The 16,125-nt window shown below is 41.3% G+C and overlaps 1 protein-coding gene across 1 annotated transcript in view; it reads left to right on the forward strand.

The window, feature by feature from the left end:
• The window catches only part of FSIP1 (fibrous sheath interacting protein 1), a 214,052-nt gene that overhangs the window by 54,576 nt on the left and 143,351 nt on the right, over nucleotides 1–16,125 (forward strand). The window contains exon 9 of the mRNA XM_029236418.1: nucleotides 6,736–6,894. Within this exon, the coding sequence (XP_029092251.1) occupies nucleotides 6,736–6,894 (159 nt within the window). The remainder of the gene's footprint in view (nucleotides 1–6,735; nucleotides 6,895–16,125) is intronic.

Here is a 16,125-nt window from a genome sequence, read left to right on the forward strand (position 1 = left end):
TTTATATTAACATATTTCCATACAAATAACCCAAAGAAAGTTTAGTATTAGTTTTTTTGTTTGTTTGTTTGTTTATACTGCAGGTTCTTATTAGTCATCAATTTTATACACATCAGTGTATACATGTCAATCCCAATTGCCCAATTCAGCACACCACCATCCCCACCCCACTGTGGTTTTCCCCCCTTGGTGTCCATACGTTTGTTCTCTATATCTGTGTCTCTATTTCTGCCCTGCAAACTGGTTCACCTGTACCATTTTTCTAGGTTCCACATACATGCGTTAACATACGATATTTGTTTTTCTCTTTCTGACTTCACTCTGTATGACAGTCTCTAGATCCATCCACGTCTCAACAAATGACTCAATTTCGTTCCTTTTTATGACTGAGTAATATTCCATTGTATATATGTACCACAACTTCTTTATCCATTCGTCTGTCGATGGGCATTTAGGTTGCTTCCATGACCTGGCTATTGTAATATTCTTACTTCTACAAAGAAATACATTCTCCTGTGTGCCTTGAAGCTCTTAGCCTTGTTGTCTAGTTTTTATTCCCCTATGTTTAATAGAGATGATGTGGTAAATGCTGCTGGCACCCTGCCCAGATCCCTTTTACCTGGCACATGTGTGCATCCATCCCCCTGCCCTGTGCCAAGGGTGCACAGCTGCTTCCTTCCCTGGAGAATTGCCCTGGGCTAAATGGGAGCTGACCAGCCCAGGACAGCAGCCCCCGCCTCCCCTCACATCCCCTCACCTTGAGATGAGATTAGCTGTGTCCTGCAGTTTGTCCTCCACCTCTTCCCCAGGGGTCACCCAGTCTTCAGCTGAGACCATATCCTCGCCTAGCTTTGTTCCCTTGTCCTAGCCTGCTCCCCTCACACCCCTAATCCTGAAAGCATCCCCCCACTAAGTCACTTAAACAAGAATGTCTGCCTCAGGTTCCAGATCTAGGGAACCCAGCCTAAGACGTGTAGGTTCAGAGGGTAGTTTTTGCTCTGGGTAAAAAGCAGAGCATGTGCAGCAATATCTGTAGCCAGTGGGGGAGAGTGTGCTGGTCCGTGGCTGCTGCTGCGTGGAAATCCTGCCCAGGGCTGCCTGGATCCTCCAATTCGTCAAGAGAAGCTAGAAATTCAGATGAAAAGAAAAAAAATAACAGTTCTCTATCATTCCCACTCCAGGAAAGGCCAGTGTTGTACTGGTATATATTCCTCCAGGTTATGTATTCACAGCTGACACTGTGGTCTGTAGAAATGGAGTCTCCAGACACTGCAGGTTGGTAGCGGAGAGCGGTTGTGTGTGCTGGCTTTGGCAGTCTGTTGTCACCTGGGCTAGAATGCAGGATCCATCATTTCTCAGCTCTGTCACCTTGGGAAGTTATTTCTCTTCACCTCAGTTTCCCCCTATTTCTGGAGAGAAATCTAAAGTGGTCTCACTGGCCTAGGATCAGTGTTGGCAGGGGGCTGCATTCCTCTCTGGATGTCCTTCAGTAATTAATTAGTCTCTAAAATCTTATATCTTAACAGGAAAGGATCTCTGGTATGCTTTTATTTCCCTCTTCTCCCCTTTCCTCTCCTCCAGAATGTATTGAAATCACCTGGAATTTTAGTTCCAGGATGTTAGAAGTTTTTCCCTTTATTTAATAAATTAATAAATAAATTAATTTATTTATGGCTGTGTTGGGTCTTCGTTGCTGTGCGCGGGCTTTCTCTAGCTGTGGTGAGTGGGGGCTACTCTTCGTTGCAGTGCACGGGCTTCTCATTGCAGTGGCTTCTCTTGTTGTGGAGCGTGGGCTCTAGGCGCATGGGCTTCAGTAGTTGTGGCATGTGGGCTCAGTAGTTGTGGCTCGTGGGCTCTAGAGCTCAGGCTCAGCAGCTGTGGTGCACGGGCTTAGTTGCTCCGTGGCACGTGGGATCCTCCCGGGCCAGGGCTTGAACCTGTGTCCCTTGCATTGGCAGGCAGATTCCTAACCACTGCACCACCAGGGAAGCCCAGAAGTTTTTCCTTTTTTTTTTTGCAGTACGCGGGCCTCTCACTGTTGCGACCCCTCCCGTTGCGGAGCACAGTCTCCGGACGCGCAGGCCCAGTGGCCACGGCTCACGGGCCCAGCCGCTCCGTGGCATGTGGGATCTTCCCGGACTGAGGCACAAACCCGCGTCCCCTGCATTGGCAGGCGGACTCTCCACCACTGCGCCACCAGGGAAGCCCCCAAGTTTTTCCTTTTAAAAACAGTATGCTTCTTATATTTTAGGAATCTTTCTCAATAGTAGCCAAATTTTTAAATCACATCATTACCTGTGTATTTAAGCTCAACTAATTGTTTATTTGTACAAATCGTTTTTCCTAAGTTATTCTTATAGAATTAAAAAAAAATTTCCCTGAAATAATGATGGTGTGTAGATAATTTTTTGAGTCTTTGCCTATTCAAAAATTTATTTTTCCCTCATTTGAATGATAGTTTCAAATGGTGGTAGCTAAATCCTAGATGCAAAATCCTTTCTTTCTGGAAGCATCTAGGATTTTCTCTTTATTTTTGAGTTCACAGATTTTACCAGAATGTATTTTATGTGTGTCTTTAAAAACATTTTTGTTCCTGCATGGTACCTTGTAGGTAGGCCCTTTTTATCTGAAGGTTCAAGTCTTTTTTCTGTGTAGAAAATTATCTTATTTCTTCCCTTCTATCATCTCTTTTTCTTTCCTTTTGGGCTTCCTATAAAGTGGGATATCAGTTGGGAATGGGATTGACTTCAGGTAACAGAAAACTTTATAAACAGTGACTTCAGCAAGAAGTTTATTTTTTTCAGTAACAAGAAATCCAGGTATAAATAGCTAATGTCTTTTGATCTTCTTGACCCATGTTTGTAGTGTGGTTTTGTTTTTAGGTGTGCAAGATTGCTGCTATATCTGTATGTAATGTGTTAATTTTCCAGGCAGAAAGAAAGGGGGAAGGGTAAGGAGAAAAGAGACTCCTCTGAAGTTTTGCCTTTTCCTTTGGGAAGATGTGGTGTCCCCACGACTTCCACCTGCATCTCACTGGCCAAGCTGTCACGTAGTCATTTGTTTCATACAGCTCTGCAAGCGAGACTGGGGATTCAAGTGTTTCATTTTCTCTTTTTTTGTAGCAGAGGAAGGCAAGAAAGGAGGAGATTGGAAAAGGGGACTAGGTCAGTCAATGTACCAGACCATAGATGGGTATAGAATCTCCTGGATCTCTCCTCCAGGTCTTAAAATATTTTTCTCATAATCTTTATCTTTTTTGTCATTTTGCTCATATAAGTTCATTTTACGGTTTTCCTAGTTGGGTTTCAAACATCTCTATTCTGCTGCTTAGCTATGCAGCCCTCTTTTGGGATTGTTGTTGTTATTTTTACAGTTACTATTGTTTTTAAACTAATATTTGCTGAGAGTTCTTTCTGTAAGTCCTCTGAGGAGAAAGTGTCCTTTCTTATTACCTGATGTGGGAGATAGACATTTTATATGGAGATTCTATGAAGCCATATAGGTGGTGGTACATGTTGGAATAGAGATGTAGTGGAGGAAGATGTGAATATGGCAGGAAGCATTTAGGAACACTTTGAGGAAGGGACCGATCTACTGTTTTCTCAAACTGTATGAAACTTCTTGCCACGCTTCACATTTGCTGTAGTCTTTCAAGCGTCTGTGTGCCCATTTCTTTATGGAGTGCTCCGCCACTTCGTCTCTGACAGATCCAACCTAAAGAGGATGACTAACATGATAGTTATGTTTGAATTCCACAGAACTCATGCCCGCTGGTTGTTCCTTACAGTGGTATGTTTGTATGGATGTAATATTCTCTTAAATTTCTCTAGGAAAGGTAGAATTTTTTAAAGATTTCCTCCTAGTTAGGGAACTCACACTTGCAACTAATGGCTCTCCCCAATGCTGGAAGCCTCTACTGTCACCCTTCCCAACAAAATGGATTTTGCATCAGATCTTAAATTACTCACGTCTAAATCAGTATTGAATGGGTGAGTGTGATTGAGGACCCTCATTACTGATGTGAACCCTAGCTGTAAAGCAGGGTGGTGCAGAGCATTTCCTGGGTTCTGTCTTAGGGAGACAAGACTCCTACACATTGCAAGTCTAGACAGAAACACACATACCATCTACTACATGTTACACATAATTTCCTTCTGTAACAGCATAAAGCATGAAACATTTAAATTTCTGTTGAATTTAATCTGCCATGTTCTTTTACCTCCAGTGTCATTAAAAAAGAATTCCATTCAAACAAGAATTTAAAGTTTATTAACCAATATTTAGTCATTGATTCCATAGTTTGTTTTTTTTTTTCGTCTGATTCTTTTTTTCTCTTTTAGGTCATACAGTATTTATATCACTTTTATTTAGGAAAAATTAATCAGAGTTTCTTATTTGTGAGTAGTTAGGTATTTTTTAAATAATTATGTGTAACTTTCATATGCCAACTTGCAAGTATATTTAAAATGTTTATTACTGTATCATATCCATATATGGATATAGTGTAGTCTCCCTTTCTCCCTATTTTCAGACATTTGGGCTTTTTGCAGTTACTCTTTTTTGTAAGTAACACGGCAAATACCATTTTAGTCAGGGTTCTAGGTTACAAGAAACAGAGGCAGATTTTGGTTAAAAAAACAGAAAACGAATTTATTGGAAGACTTGAGCAGCTCACAGACACAGTGGGAAGTTTGGAGGACCGGGCTTGTAAACCAGGCAGTTATCAAGGTAGGCAGAAAAATGGGCCTAGAAACTCCTGAGAATCAGTCTGGTTCAGGGCTGCACCGAGGCCACCAGACACCCCCGATAATGATCACTGCTGCCACCTTCACTGCTATCAACACTGGATCCTCGCTGCTACTGCTGTCACCATTAATCACTTCCCCACTTTCCCTGCATCTTTGAATCTCTCTCTCTCCCTCAAGAGTCAAAGTCCAGGGTGTTCCCTTCTGATTGGCTGAATCTAGGTCATTTGCTTGTCTTCTTGATGCCAGTGGGTAGGGAGAAGGAGTGTCTGGTGGGTACCTGTTCCCTAGAGAGACTCATGCAGTATTTGGTTTCACTGAAGCAGGAAGGGAGATTGGATGCTGGGGCCAGGAAGAGACAGTGTAAGTCTTTCTGCGTAAGTTTTTGCATGTACTTCTTCTGGTTACCACTTAGGGTTTGATCCCTGGTATTAGAGTCATGAAACCAAAGTGTGTGTTGCCCTCCATCTGCCCCTTTATTCTTAGTGTTCTTCATGATCCTTCTGTCCTCGTGCTACATGCTTCCCTTTGTGACCTCGCCCATTCCCATGGTCTAAGGGTTTGAACCATTATAGAATTATGGGTGATCCAAAGTACTCATTTCCAATCCAGGTCTCTATCTTGAACTTCAGACAAACATATTTAACTACCTAACATAATCTGTGGATATCCTGGGGACATCTGTGGATATCAGAAGGCCCCAAACAGAATTCATCATCATCATTTTCCTCCTCGAACTGCCATGTCTCTGGTATTCCCTAGTTTGGTTCTTATGACCACCATCCCACTAGCTGATCAAATCAGGAATTTGGTTTTTATCCTTGATTCTTACTCCTCCCTTCATTCTTCCATCAAATTGTCTCCAGATTCTGTAAACTCTGCTTCCTAAGTATCTCTGGAATTGGTCCTGTGTGCTTCATTCCCAGGAAACGTTCTGACTTCAGGCGCTCATCACTTTTCTTGTAGGTTACGGCTTTTGCTTCTTAACTGGATTTTCTGCCTCCAGTCTCACCCTCACCTGCTCCAGTTTTAAAGTGCACAGCCAATTGTGTTGTTTCTCTAAGATGCTCCTAAGATTATTTCCTTTAGGAAGCATTCTCCAAACACGTTTTCTCCTTGCCCCTTCCTGTTAACAGAGGTTAGTTGACCCTCCCTGTTCTCCATGGAACCCTGGGTTTACCAGCACTTTTCACACCTTGTTAAAATCTTTGCTGTCAAGAGACTGAGAACTCCTGAGGGCAGGAACGTGTGAGATTCATATTGAATCACCAGTGCCCAGTGTAATGCCTCCCCATAGGAGGCACTCCGTACGAGGTTTTTGAATGAATGTTATGAATGGCTTTTAACCCATTAAGAAACTAATGTTAGTTCAATAACGAGTTAGATGAACAGGTTTTTTTTCAAATATTTATTTATTCGGCTGCATCGGGTCTAAGTTATAGCATGCAGGATCTTTAGTTGCGGCGTGCGGGATCTAGCTCCCTGACCAGAAATCGAACCCGGGCCCCCCGCATGTGGAGTGTGGAGTCTTAGCCACAGGACCACCAGGGAAGTCCCTAGATGACCAGTTATGATCATGAAACCCAAACCACCGAGTCTATGTTACTTTTCAGGGACAGAGTTTGAAAGTAACATGTCCGTTATAGGGTAAACATGATTTCTTCCTTATTCAACATGTCACAAACCACTTTTTTCAAAGTGGAGAAATGAGAATGTTATGAGACCCAGACTGTGAGGCTAAGAGAGTTATTCCGTAGGGTAGAACGCCCACAAAAGGTAAGCAGATACTTTACGCAGAGTTGGGAGATGATGAAACCTTAAACTATTGAATTTTTTTTCTTGCACTATCCCAAGTTAATTCTGTTTTTTTAATATTTGTTTTGTTTTTTATTTGTTTTTGTGAGGAGCACTGATGTAGCGGTCTGAAAGGTATATTTTGGAAAAAGAAATGTAGCATAAGAATGACCTGGTGATCCTTGTTTCCTTTTAGGGAGATCAGTCTGGCTGGCTGGTCCCGGGAGAAGGATACACACCTGCAGTCACCCAGCATGAGCAGCTTGCTAAAATTGATACAAAACTCCAAGAACTTTCTGCCGTTTACCCAACAATTTCCAGCTCTTCTCCAAGACCTGAACATCAGAATGATGAGGTATGTTTAACTCTAGAGCCCATAGGCTGTTCAGGTTTATGTGTGCTAAAGCTAGTTCACATAATATGACAATCTGCTTGTTAACTAAAGAGGTTTCTTCCCAGTTGCCTTTTCAGTGGCTGCAACTGCAGTGACAGTGATTTCTACAAGTGTCTATTTTCCTTCGCCAGTTTCCACTTTCTATTCATTTTCTTTACAGTTGGTAATTTGCTGAGATGGGGTGAAATGTTTATTTTGATATTGTTATATCTTTATGATATAAGCTAATGCTTGATCATGATCGGGAGAGAGGAGAGGGAAGAGAGGGAAGAGAATAGATACAGCACTCCTTAGTCCTTTGAGAGCTTTACTTCTTTTTGTTCCTTTGGTTCTAGGTGTTAGCGGTGGCAGTCACCTGTCCCTTACTCTGACACATTCTTCTAGCTCCTTTGATTTACCAGGAAGCAGTGAAGCTCACTCTGTTGATAACTTCTCTCCTGTGAGAATTTTGAAATGAGTACGTTTCCTTTCTGGATAGTTCCCTCAAATATTCTTTTACAAAGCTAACAGAGGGTGAAGAAAAACGGAAGGGTAACCACAGCTTTGGAGCAGTAAAATTCCTTTCTCCCCCTAATATTTCAGTACTTCGTGGGATCTAGTTTGGGGTTGGGTGGTAGTTTTTGCCTGAAGAGAAAATGGCTGGTCTTTTGTTATTCCACTAACACTCTACCAGTTTTGTAAACATATCACCAAATCATTTTCTGTACAATATTAGATGCATGTGATTTTCCTGGTTTTTAAGAAGATTTAAATAATATCAGTAGCCTATAGGGAGTAATTCTGCTTTATAGTCAGTCTTTTCTCCAACCTGTCAATTGAAGATTAGGGATCTGGGTTTGGATCAGTTGAAGCTACTTCAGAGGAAAGGAGCAGTGTTAAGATGTTCCAAAGAAAGTTTGGTCGTGATGGAACCTTACGGAGCCATTGCGGCTTCCTTAAATTATGTTCCTAAGGGCCAGGCACAGCTGCCTCTGAGCCCTTTACACAGCAGTATGGTGGGAGTGGGAACCACTGTTTTCTGGATTGAGATCAGACTTCTTGGAAGACAGAGAATTGGAATCTCTGTCCCTACCCAAATATACCGCAGGACTTTGACACATCAACAGGTATGCTGCTAGTTTATTTACGTTACTGGGTGCCATTTCCCAAAAGGAGGAAGCCAGGATGGGGGAGTAAAATGGTTCAGGGATATTCTTTGTTCTTTTTGTGTTACAGCTGATTTTTGTTGTTGATGTTGTTGTTACTGTTGTTAGATATCAAGGGTCGCTGAGATCTCAAAGCTGGATAATGGTCCTAAAGATAGAAAATGTCTCTTTTGTGACCATCAAATGTTATTCCCGAAAGAGAGACTGAGAATTTAGAGATTTGTTTAACCATTAGGACTTCAGATAAAGTATGACTGTGGTCATTGTCATCTCCGTCACATTTTCAGAGTTCACATTTATGGTTTAAATAAAATATTTAAAAAATAATCAAAGGGAAAACCAGTACATTACTTAGTTGTTACATACTGATATTATATATTTTTGTGTGAAACAGTATATTTAGAGAAAAGAGAAAACTGCATTTTGGGACTCTCACTGGCTGCAGAAACAGAAAAGTAACATCATAGTTGTTGAAAAGAAATAATTAGTGCTTCTTGTATGCAAAAAAGAGTGTATTTTGAGGTTTCATTCAATTTCCTGTTGGCATTTCCTCATTTCTAACTAAAACCAGGATTGCATATTGAATTTTCAAGCCAAAAATGAAAACATGGCAAATTATTTTACGGATATTATTATTATTTTTTAACATCTTTATTGGAGTATAATTGCTTTAAAATGGTGTGTTAGTTTCTGCTGTATAACAAAGTGAATGAGCTATACATAAACATATATTCCCATATCTCCTCCCTCTTGCATCTCCCTCCCAGCCTCCCTAGGTGGACACAAAGCACCGAGCTGATCTCCCTGTGCTATGTGGCTGTTTCCCACTAGCTATCTGTTTTACATTGGGTAGTGTATATATGTCCATGCCACTCTCTCACTTCATCCTAGCTTACCCTTCCCCCTTCCCGTGTCCTCAAGTCCATTCTCTACATCTGCGTCTTTTTTTTTTTTTTTTTTTTTCGGTACGCGGGCCTCTCACTGTTGTGGCCTCTCCCGTTGCAGAGCACAGGCTCCTGACGCGCAGGCTCAGCTGCCATGGCTCACGGGCCCAGCCGCTCCGCGGCATGTGGGATCTTCCCGGACCGGGGCACGAACCCGTGTCCCCTGCATCGGTAGGAGGACTCTCAACCACTGCGCCACCAGGGAAGCCCTATCTGTGTCTTTATTCCTGTCCTGCCAGTAGGTTCTTCAGAACCATTTTTTTTTTTTTTAGATTCCATATATTTGTTTAGCATACAGTATTTGTTTTTCTCTTTCTGACTTACTTCACTCTGTATGACAGACTCTAGATCCACCACCTCACTACAAATAACTCAATTTCATTTCTTTTTATGGCTGAGTAATATTCCATTGTGTACATGTGCCACACCTTCTTTATCCATTCATCTGTCGATGAACACTTAGGTTGCTTCCATGTCCTGGCTATTGTAAATAGAGTGGCAATGAAGATTGTGGTACATGACTCTTTGAATTATGGTTTTCTCAGGGTATATGCCCCATAGTGGGAATGCTGGGTTGTATGGTAGTTCTATTTTTAGTTCTTTAAGGAACCTCCATACTGTTCTCCATAGTGGATGTATCAATTTACATTCCCACCAACAGTGCAAGAGGGTTCCCTTTTCTCCACATCCTCTCCAGCATTTATTGTTTGTAGAATTTTTGATGAAGACCATTCTGACTGGTGTGAGCTGATATCTCATTGTAGTTTTGATTTGCATTTCTCTAATGATTAATGATGTTCAACATTCTTTCATGTGTTTGTTGGCCATCTGTATGTCCTCTTGGGAGAAATGTCTATTTAGGTCTTCTGCCCATTATTGGATTGGGTTTTTTGTTTTTTTGATATTGAGCTGCATGTGCTGCTTGTAAATTTTGGAGATTAATCCTTTGTCAGTTGCTTCATTTGCAAATATTTTCTCCCATTCTGAGGGTTGTCTTTTCGTCTTGTTTATGGTTTCCTTTGCTGTGCAAAAGCATTTACATTTCATTAGGTCCCATTTATTTATTTTTGTTTTTATTTCCATTTCTCTACGAGGTGGGCCAAAAAGGATCTTGCTGTGATTTATGTTTTAGAGTGTTCTGCCTGAGTTTTCCTCTAAGAGTTTGATCGTGTCTGGCCTTACATTTAGGTCTTTAATCCATTTTGAGTTTACTTTTGTGTATGGTGTTAGGGAGTGTTCTAATTTCATTCTTTTACATGTAGCTGTCCAATTTTCCCAGCACCACTTATTGAAGAGGCTGTCTTTTCTCCATTGTATATTCTTGCCTCCTTTATCAAAGATAAGGTGACCATATGTGTGTGTCTGTTTTTGTGCCAGTACCATACTGTCTTGATTACTGTAGCTTTGTAATACAGTCTGAAGTCTGGAAGCCTGATTCCTCCAGCTCCATTTTTCTTTCTCAAGGTTGCTTTGGCTATTCGGGGTCTTTTGTGTTTCCATGCAAATTGTGAAATTTTTTGTTCTAGTTCTGTGAAAAATGCCATTGGTAGTTTGATAGGGATTGCATTGAATATGTAGATTGCTTTGTGTAGTATAGTCATTTTCACAATGTTGATTCTTCCAATCCAAGAGCATGGTATATCTCTCCATCTATTTGTATCATCTCTCTTTCATCAGTGTCTTATAATTTTCTGCATACAGGTCTTTTGTTTCCTTAGGTAAGTTTATTCCTAGGTATTTTATTCTTTTTTGTTGCAATGGTTTCAGATTTTTGAAACTATTGCAAGAAATGATTTCAAAAGTGATCTGAAAAATCACTTTCAGATTTTTCATTATTGTATAGGAATGCAAGAGATTTCTGTGCATTAATTTTGTATCCTGCTACTTTACCAAATTCATTGATTAGCTCTAGTAGTTTTCTGGTAGCATCTTTACGATTCTCTATGTATAGTATCATGTCATCTGCAAATAGTGACAGCTTTACTTCTTCTTTTCCAATTTGGATTCCTTTTATTTCTTTTTCTTCTCTGATTGATGGAGCTAAAACTTCCAAAACTATGATGAATAATAATGGTGAGAGTGGGCAACCTTGTCTTGTTCCTGATCTTAGTGGAAGTGGTTTCAGTGTTTCACCATTGAGGACGACGTTGGCTGTGGGTTTTTAATATATGGCCTTTATTATGTTGAGGTAAGTTCACTCTGTGCCTACTTCCTGGAGGGTTTTTATCATAAATAGGTGTTGAATTTTGTCAAAAGCTTTCTATGCATCTATTGAGATGTTCATATGGTTTTTCTCCTTCAATTTGTTAATATGTGTATCACATTGATTGATTTGCGTATATTGAAGAATCCTTGCATTCCTGGTATAAACCCCATTTGATCATGGTGTATTATCCTTTTAATGTGCTGTGGAATTCTGTTTGCTAGTATTTTGTTGAGGATTTTTGCATCTATGTTCATCAGTGGTATTGTTCTGTAGTTTTCTTTATTTGTGACCTCTTTGTCTAGTTTTGGTATCAGGGTGATGGTGGCCTCGTAGAATGAGTTTGGGAGTGTTCCTCCCTCTGCTGTATTTTGGAAGAGTTTGAGAAGGATAGGTGTTAGCTCTTTTCTAAATGTTTGATAGAATTCTCCTGTGAAGCCATCTGGTCCTGGGCTTTTGTTTGTTGGAAGATTTTTAGTCACAGTTTCAATTTCAGTGCTTGTGATTGGTCTGTTCATAGTTTCTGTTTCTTTCTGGTTCAGTCTTGGAAGGTTATGCATTTCTAAGAATTTGTCCATTTCTTCCAGGTTGTCCATTTTATTGGCATATAGTTGCTTGTAGTGATCTCTCATGATCCTTTGTAATTCTGCAGTGTCAGTTGTTACCTCCCCTTTTTCATTTCTAGTTCTGTTGATTTGAGTCTTCTCCCTTTTTCTCTTGATGAGTCTGGCTAATGGTTTACAATTTTGTTTGTCTTCTCAAAGAACCAGCTTTTACTTTTATTGCTTGTTGCTATCGTTTCTTTCATTTCTTTTTCATTTATTTCTGATCTGATCTTTATGATTTCTTTCTTTCTGCTAACTTTGGGATATTTTTGTTCTTCTTTCTCTAATTGCTTTAGGTGTAAGGTTAGGTTGTTTATTTGAGATGTTTCTTGTTTCTTGAGGTAGGATTGTATTGCTATAAACTTCCCTCTTAGAACTGCTTTTGCTGCATCCCATAGGTTTTGGGTCGTCATGTTTTCATTGTCATTTGTTTCTAGGTATCTTTTTTTTGCTGTACGCGGGCCTCTCACTGTTGTGGCCGCTCCCGTTGCAGAGCACAGGCTCTGGACATGCAGGCTCAGCAGCCATGGCTCACGAGCCTAGCCGCTGTGCGGCATGTGGGATCTTCCCCGACCGGGGCACGAGCATGTGTCCCCTGCATTGGCAGGCGGACTCTCAACCAGTGTGCCACCAGGGAAGCCCCTAGGTATCTTTTGATTTCCTCTTTGATTTCTTCAGTGATCTCTTGGTTATTAAGTAGTGTATTGTTTATCCTCAATGTGTTTGTATTTGTTACAGATTTTTTCCTGTAATTGATATCTAGTCTCATAGCGTTGTGGTTGGAAAAGGTACTTGATATGATTTCAATTTTCTTAAATTTACCAAGGCTTGACTTGTGACCCAATATATGATCTATCCTGGAGAATGTTTCATGAGCACTTGAGAAGAAAGTGTATTCTGCTGTTTTTGGATGGAATGTCCTATAAATATCAATTAAGTCCATCTTGTTTAATGTATCATTTAAAGCTTTTGTTTCCTTTTTTATTGTCATTTTGAGTGATCTGTCCATTGGCGAAAGTGGGGTGTTAAAATCCCCTACCATGATTGTGTTACTGTCGATTTCCCCTTTTATAGCTGTTAGTATTTGCCTTATGTATTGAGGTGCTCCTATGTTGGTGCATAAATATTTACAATTGTTATATCTTTTTCTTGGATTGATCCCTTGATCATTATGTAGTGTCCTTCTTTGTCTCTTGTGACATTCTCTATTTTAAAGTCTATTTTATCTGTTATGAGTATAGCTACTTCAGGGGATGGAATATCTTTTTCCATCCCCTCACTTTCATTCTGTATGTTTCCCTAGGTCTGAAGTGTGTCTCTTGTAGACAGCATATATATGGGTCTTGTTTTTGTATGCATTCAGCCTGTCTATGTGTATTGGTTGGAGCATTTAATCCATTTACATTTAAGGTAATTATTGATATGTATGTTCCTATTACCATTTTCTTAATTGTTTTGGGTTTATTATTGTAGGTCTTTTCCTTCTCTTGTGTTTCCTGCCTAGAGAAGTTCCTTTAGCATTTGTTGTAAAGCTGGTTTGGTGCTGCTGAATTCTCTTAGCTTTTGCTTGTCTGTAAAGGTTTTAATTTCTTTGTCAAATCTGAATGAGATCTTTGCTGGATAGAGTAATCTTGGCTGTAGGTTTTTCTCTTTCGTCACTTTAAATATGTCGTGCCATTCCCTTCTGGTTGTAGAGTTTCTGCTGCAAGATCAGCTGTTAACCTTATGGGGATTCCATTGTGTGTTACGTGTTGTTTTTCCCTTGCTGCTTTTAATATTTTTTCTTTGTATTTAATTTTTAATCGTTTGATTAATATGTGTCTTGGCGTGTTTCTCCTTGGATTTATCCTGTATGGGACTCTCCGTGCTTCCTGGACTTGATTGACTATTTCCTTTCCCATAGTAGGGAAGTTTTCAACTGTAATCTCTTCACATATTTTCTCAGTCCCTTTCTTTTTCTCTTCTTCTTCTGGCACCCCTATAATTCGAATATCGGTGCATTTAATGTTGTCCCAGAGGTCTAGAACACTGTCCTCAATTCTTTTCATTCTTTTTTCTTTATTCTGCTCTGTGGTAGTTATTTCCACTATTTTATCTTCCAGGTCACTTATCCGTTCTTCTGCCTCAGTTATTCTGCTATTGATCCCTTCTAGAGAATTTTTAATTTCATTTATTGTGTTGTTCATCATTGTTTGTTTGCTCTTCACTTCTTCGAGATCCTTGGTAAACATTTCTTGTATTTTTTCCATTCTATTTCCAAGATTTTGGATCATCTTTACTATCATTACTCTGAATTCTTTTTCAGGTAGACTGTCTATTTCCTCTTCATCTGTTTGGTCTGGTGGGTTTTTACTCTTGTCCGTCATCTGCTGTGTATTTCTCTGTCTTCTCATTTTGCTTAACTTACTGTGTTTGGGGTCTCCTTTTCGCAGGCTGCAGGTTTGTAGTTCCCGTTGTTTTTGGTGTCTGCGCCCAGTGGGTAAGGTTGGTTCAGTGGGTTGTGTAGGCTTCCTGGTGGAGGATACTCATGCCTGTGTTCTGGTGGATGAGGCTGGATCTTGTCTTTCTGGTGGGCAGGAACGTGTCTGGTGGTGTGTTTTGAGGTGTCTGTGAACTTAGTATGATTTTAGGCAGCCTCTCTGCTAATGGGTGGGGTTGTGTTCCTGTCTTGGTAGTTGTTTGACATAGGGCCTCCAGCACTGTAGCTTGCTGGTCGTTGAGTGGAGCTGGGTCTTATCGTTGAGATTGAGATCTCTGAGAAAGCTTTCACTGTTTGATATTATGTGGAGCTGGGAGGTCTCTGGTGGGCCAGTGTCCTGAACTTGGCTCCTCCACCTCAGAGGCTCAGGCCTGACACCCGGCTGGAGCACCAAGAGACTGTCCTCCACACGGCTCAGAAGAAAAGGGAGAAAAAGAATGAAAGAAAGTAAGAAAGAGAAAAAAATAAAATGAAGTTATTGAAATAAAAAAATAAAAATTATTATAAATAAGAAAGTAATTTAAAAAAAAGGAAGAGAGAGCAACCAAACCAATAAACAAATCCACCAATGATTACAAGCACTAAAAACTATAGTAAAACAAACAAACAAACAAACAAAATGGACAGACAGAACCCTACGACAAATGGTAAAGGCAAAGGTATACAGACAAAATCACACAAAGAAGCATACAGATACACACTCACAAAAGGAGAAAAATGAAAAGTATATATATATTGAAAAAAAAAAGGAAGAGAGCAGCCGAATCAATAAACTAATGTACCAGTGATAGTAAGCTGTAAATACTAAACTAAGATAAACATAAAACCAGAAACAAATTAGATGCAAAAAGCCAACCCCAAGCCTACAGTTGCCCCCAAAGTCCACCGCCTCAGTTTTGGGATGATTTGTTGTCTCTTCAGGTGTTCCACAGAAGCAGGCTACATCAATTTGATTGTGGAGATTTAATCCGCTGCTCCCGGGGCTGCTGGGAGAGATTTCCCTTTCTCTTCTTTGTTCGCCCAGCTCCTGGGATTCAGCTTTGGATTTGGCCCCGCCTGAGGGGCCTGTAGTTCGCCTGAGGGCATCTGTTCCCGCGCCCCGACAGGACGGGATTAAAGGAGCAGCTGATTAGGGGGCTGTGACTCACTCAGGTGGGGCAGGGGGGTGGGGGGGTGGGGAAGGGAGGGGTATCAAATGCGGGGTGAGCCTGTGGCAGCAGAGGCCAGCATGACAGTGCAACAGCCTGAGGCGTACCGTGTGTTCTCCTGGGGAAGTTGTCCCTGGATCACGGGACTCTGGCAGTGGCAGGCTGCACAGGCTCCCCGGAGGGGGAGGTGTGCATAGTGACCTGTGCTCGCACACAGGCTTCTTGGTGGCTGCAGCAGCAGCCTTAGCGTCTCATGCCCGTCTCTGGTGTCCTCGCTGATAGCCACGGCTCATGCTGGTCTCTTGAGCTTGTTTAGGTGGTGCTCTGAATCCCCTCTCCTCGTGCACCCTGAAACAATGGTCTCTTGCCTCTTAGGCAGTTCCAGACATTTTCCTGGACTCCCTCCCGGCTAGCTGTTGTGCACTAGCCCCCTTCAGGCTGTGTTCATGCAGCCAACCCCAGTCCTCTCCCTGGGGTCTGACCTCCGAAGCCCAACCCTCAGCTCCCAGCCCCCATCCGCCCCAGCAGGTGAGCAGACAAGCCTCTCAGGCTGGTGAGTGCTGGTCAGCAGTGATCCTTTGTGTGGGAATCTCTCCACTTCACCCTCTGCACCTCTGTTGCTGCGCTCTCTTCCATGGCTCCAAGGCTTCCCCCCTGCCACACCCCCG

This window comes from Monodon monoceros, unplaced genomic scaffold, assembly GCF_005190385.1.
Source record: "Monodon monoceros isolate NGI ecotype Baffin Bay Population unplaced genomic scaffold, NGI_Narwhal_1 Super_Scaffold_21, whole genome shotgun sequence".
NCBI classification, from domain to species: domain Eukaryota; kingdom Metazoa; phylum Chordata; class Mammalia; order Artiodactyla; family Monodontidae; genus Monodon; species Monodon monoceros.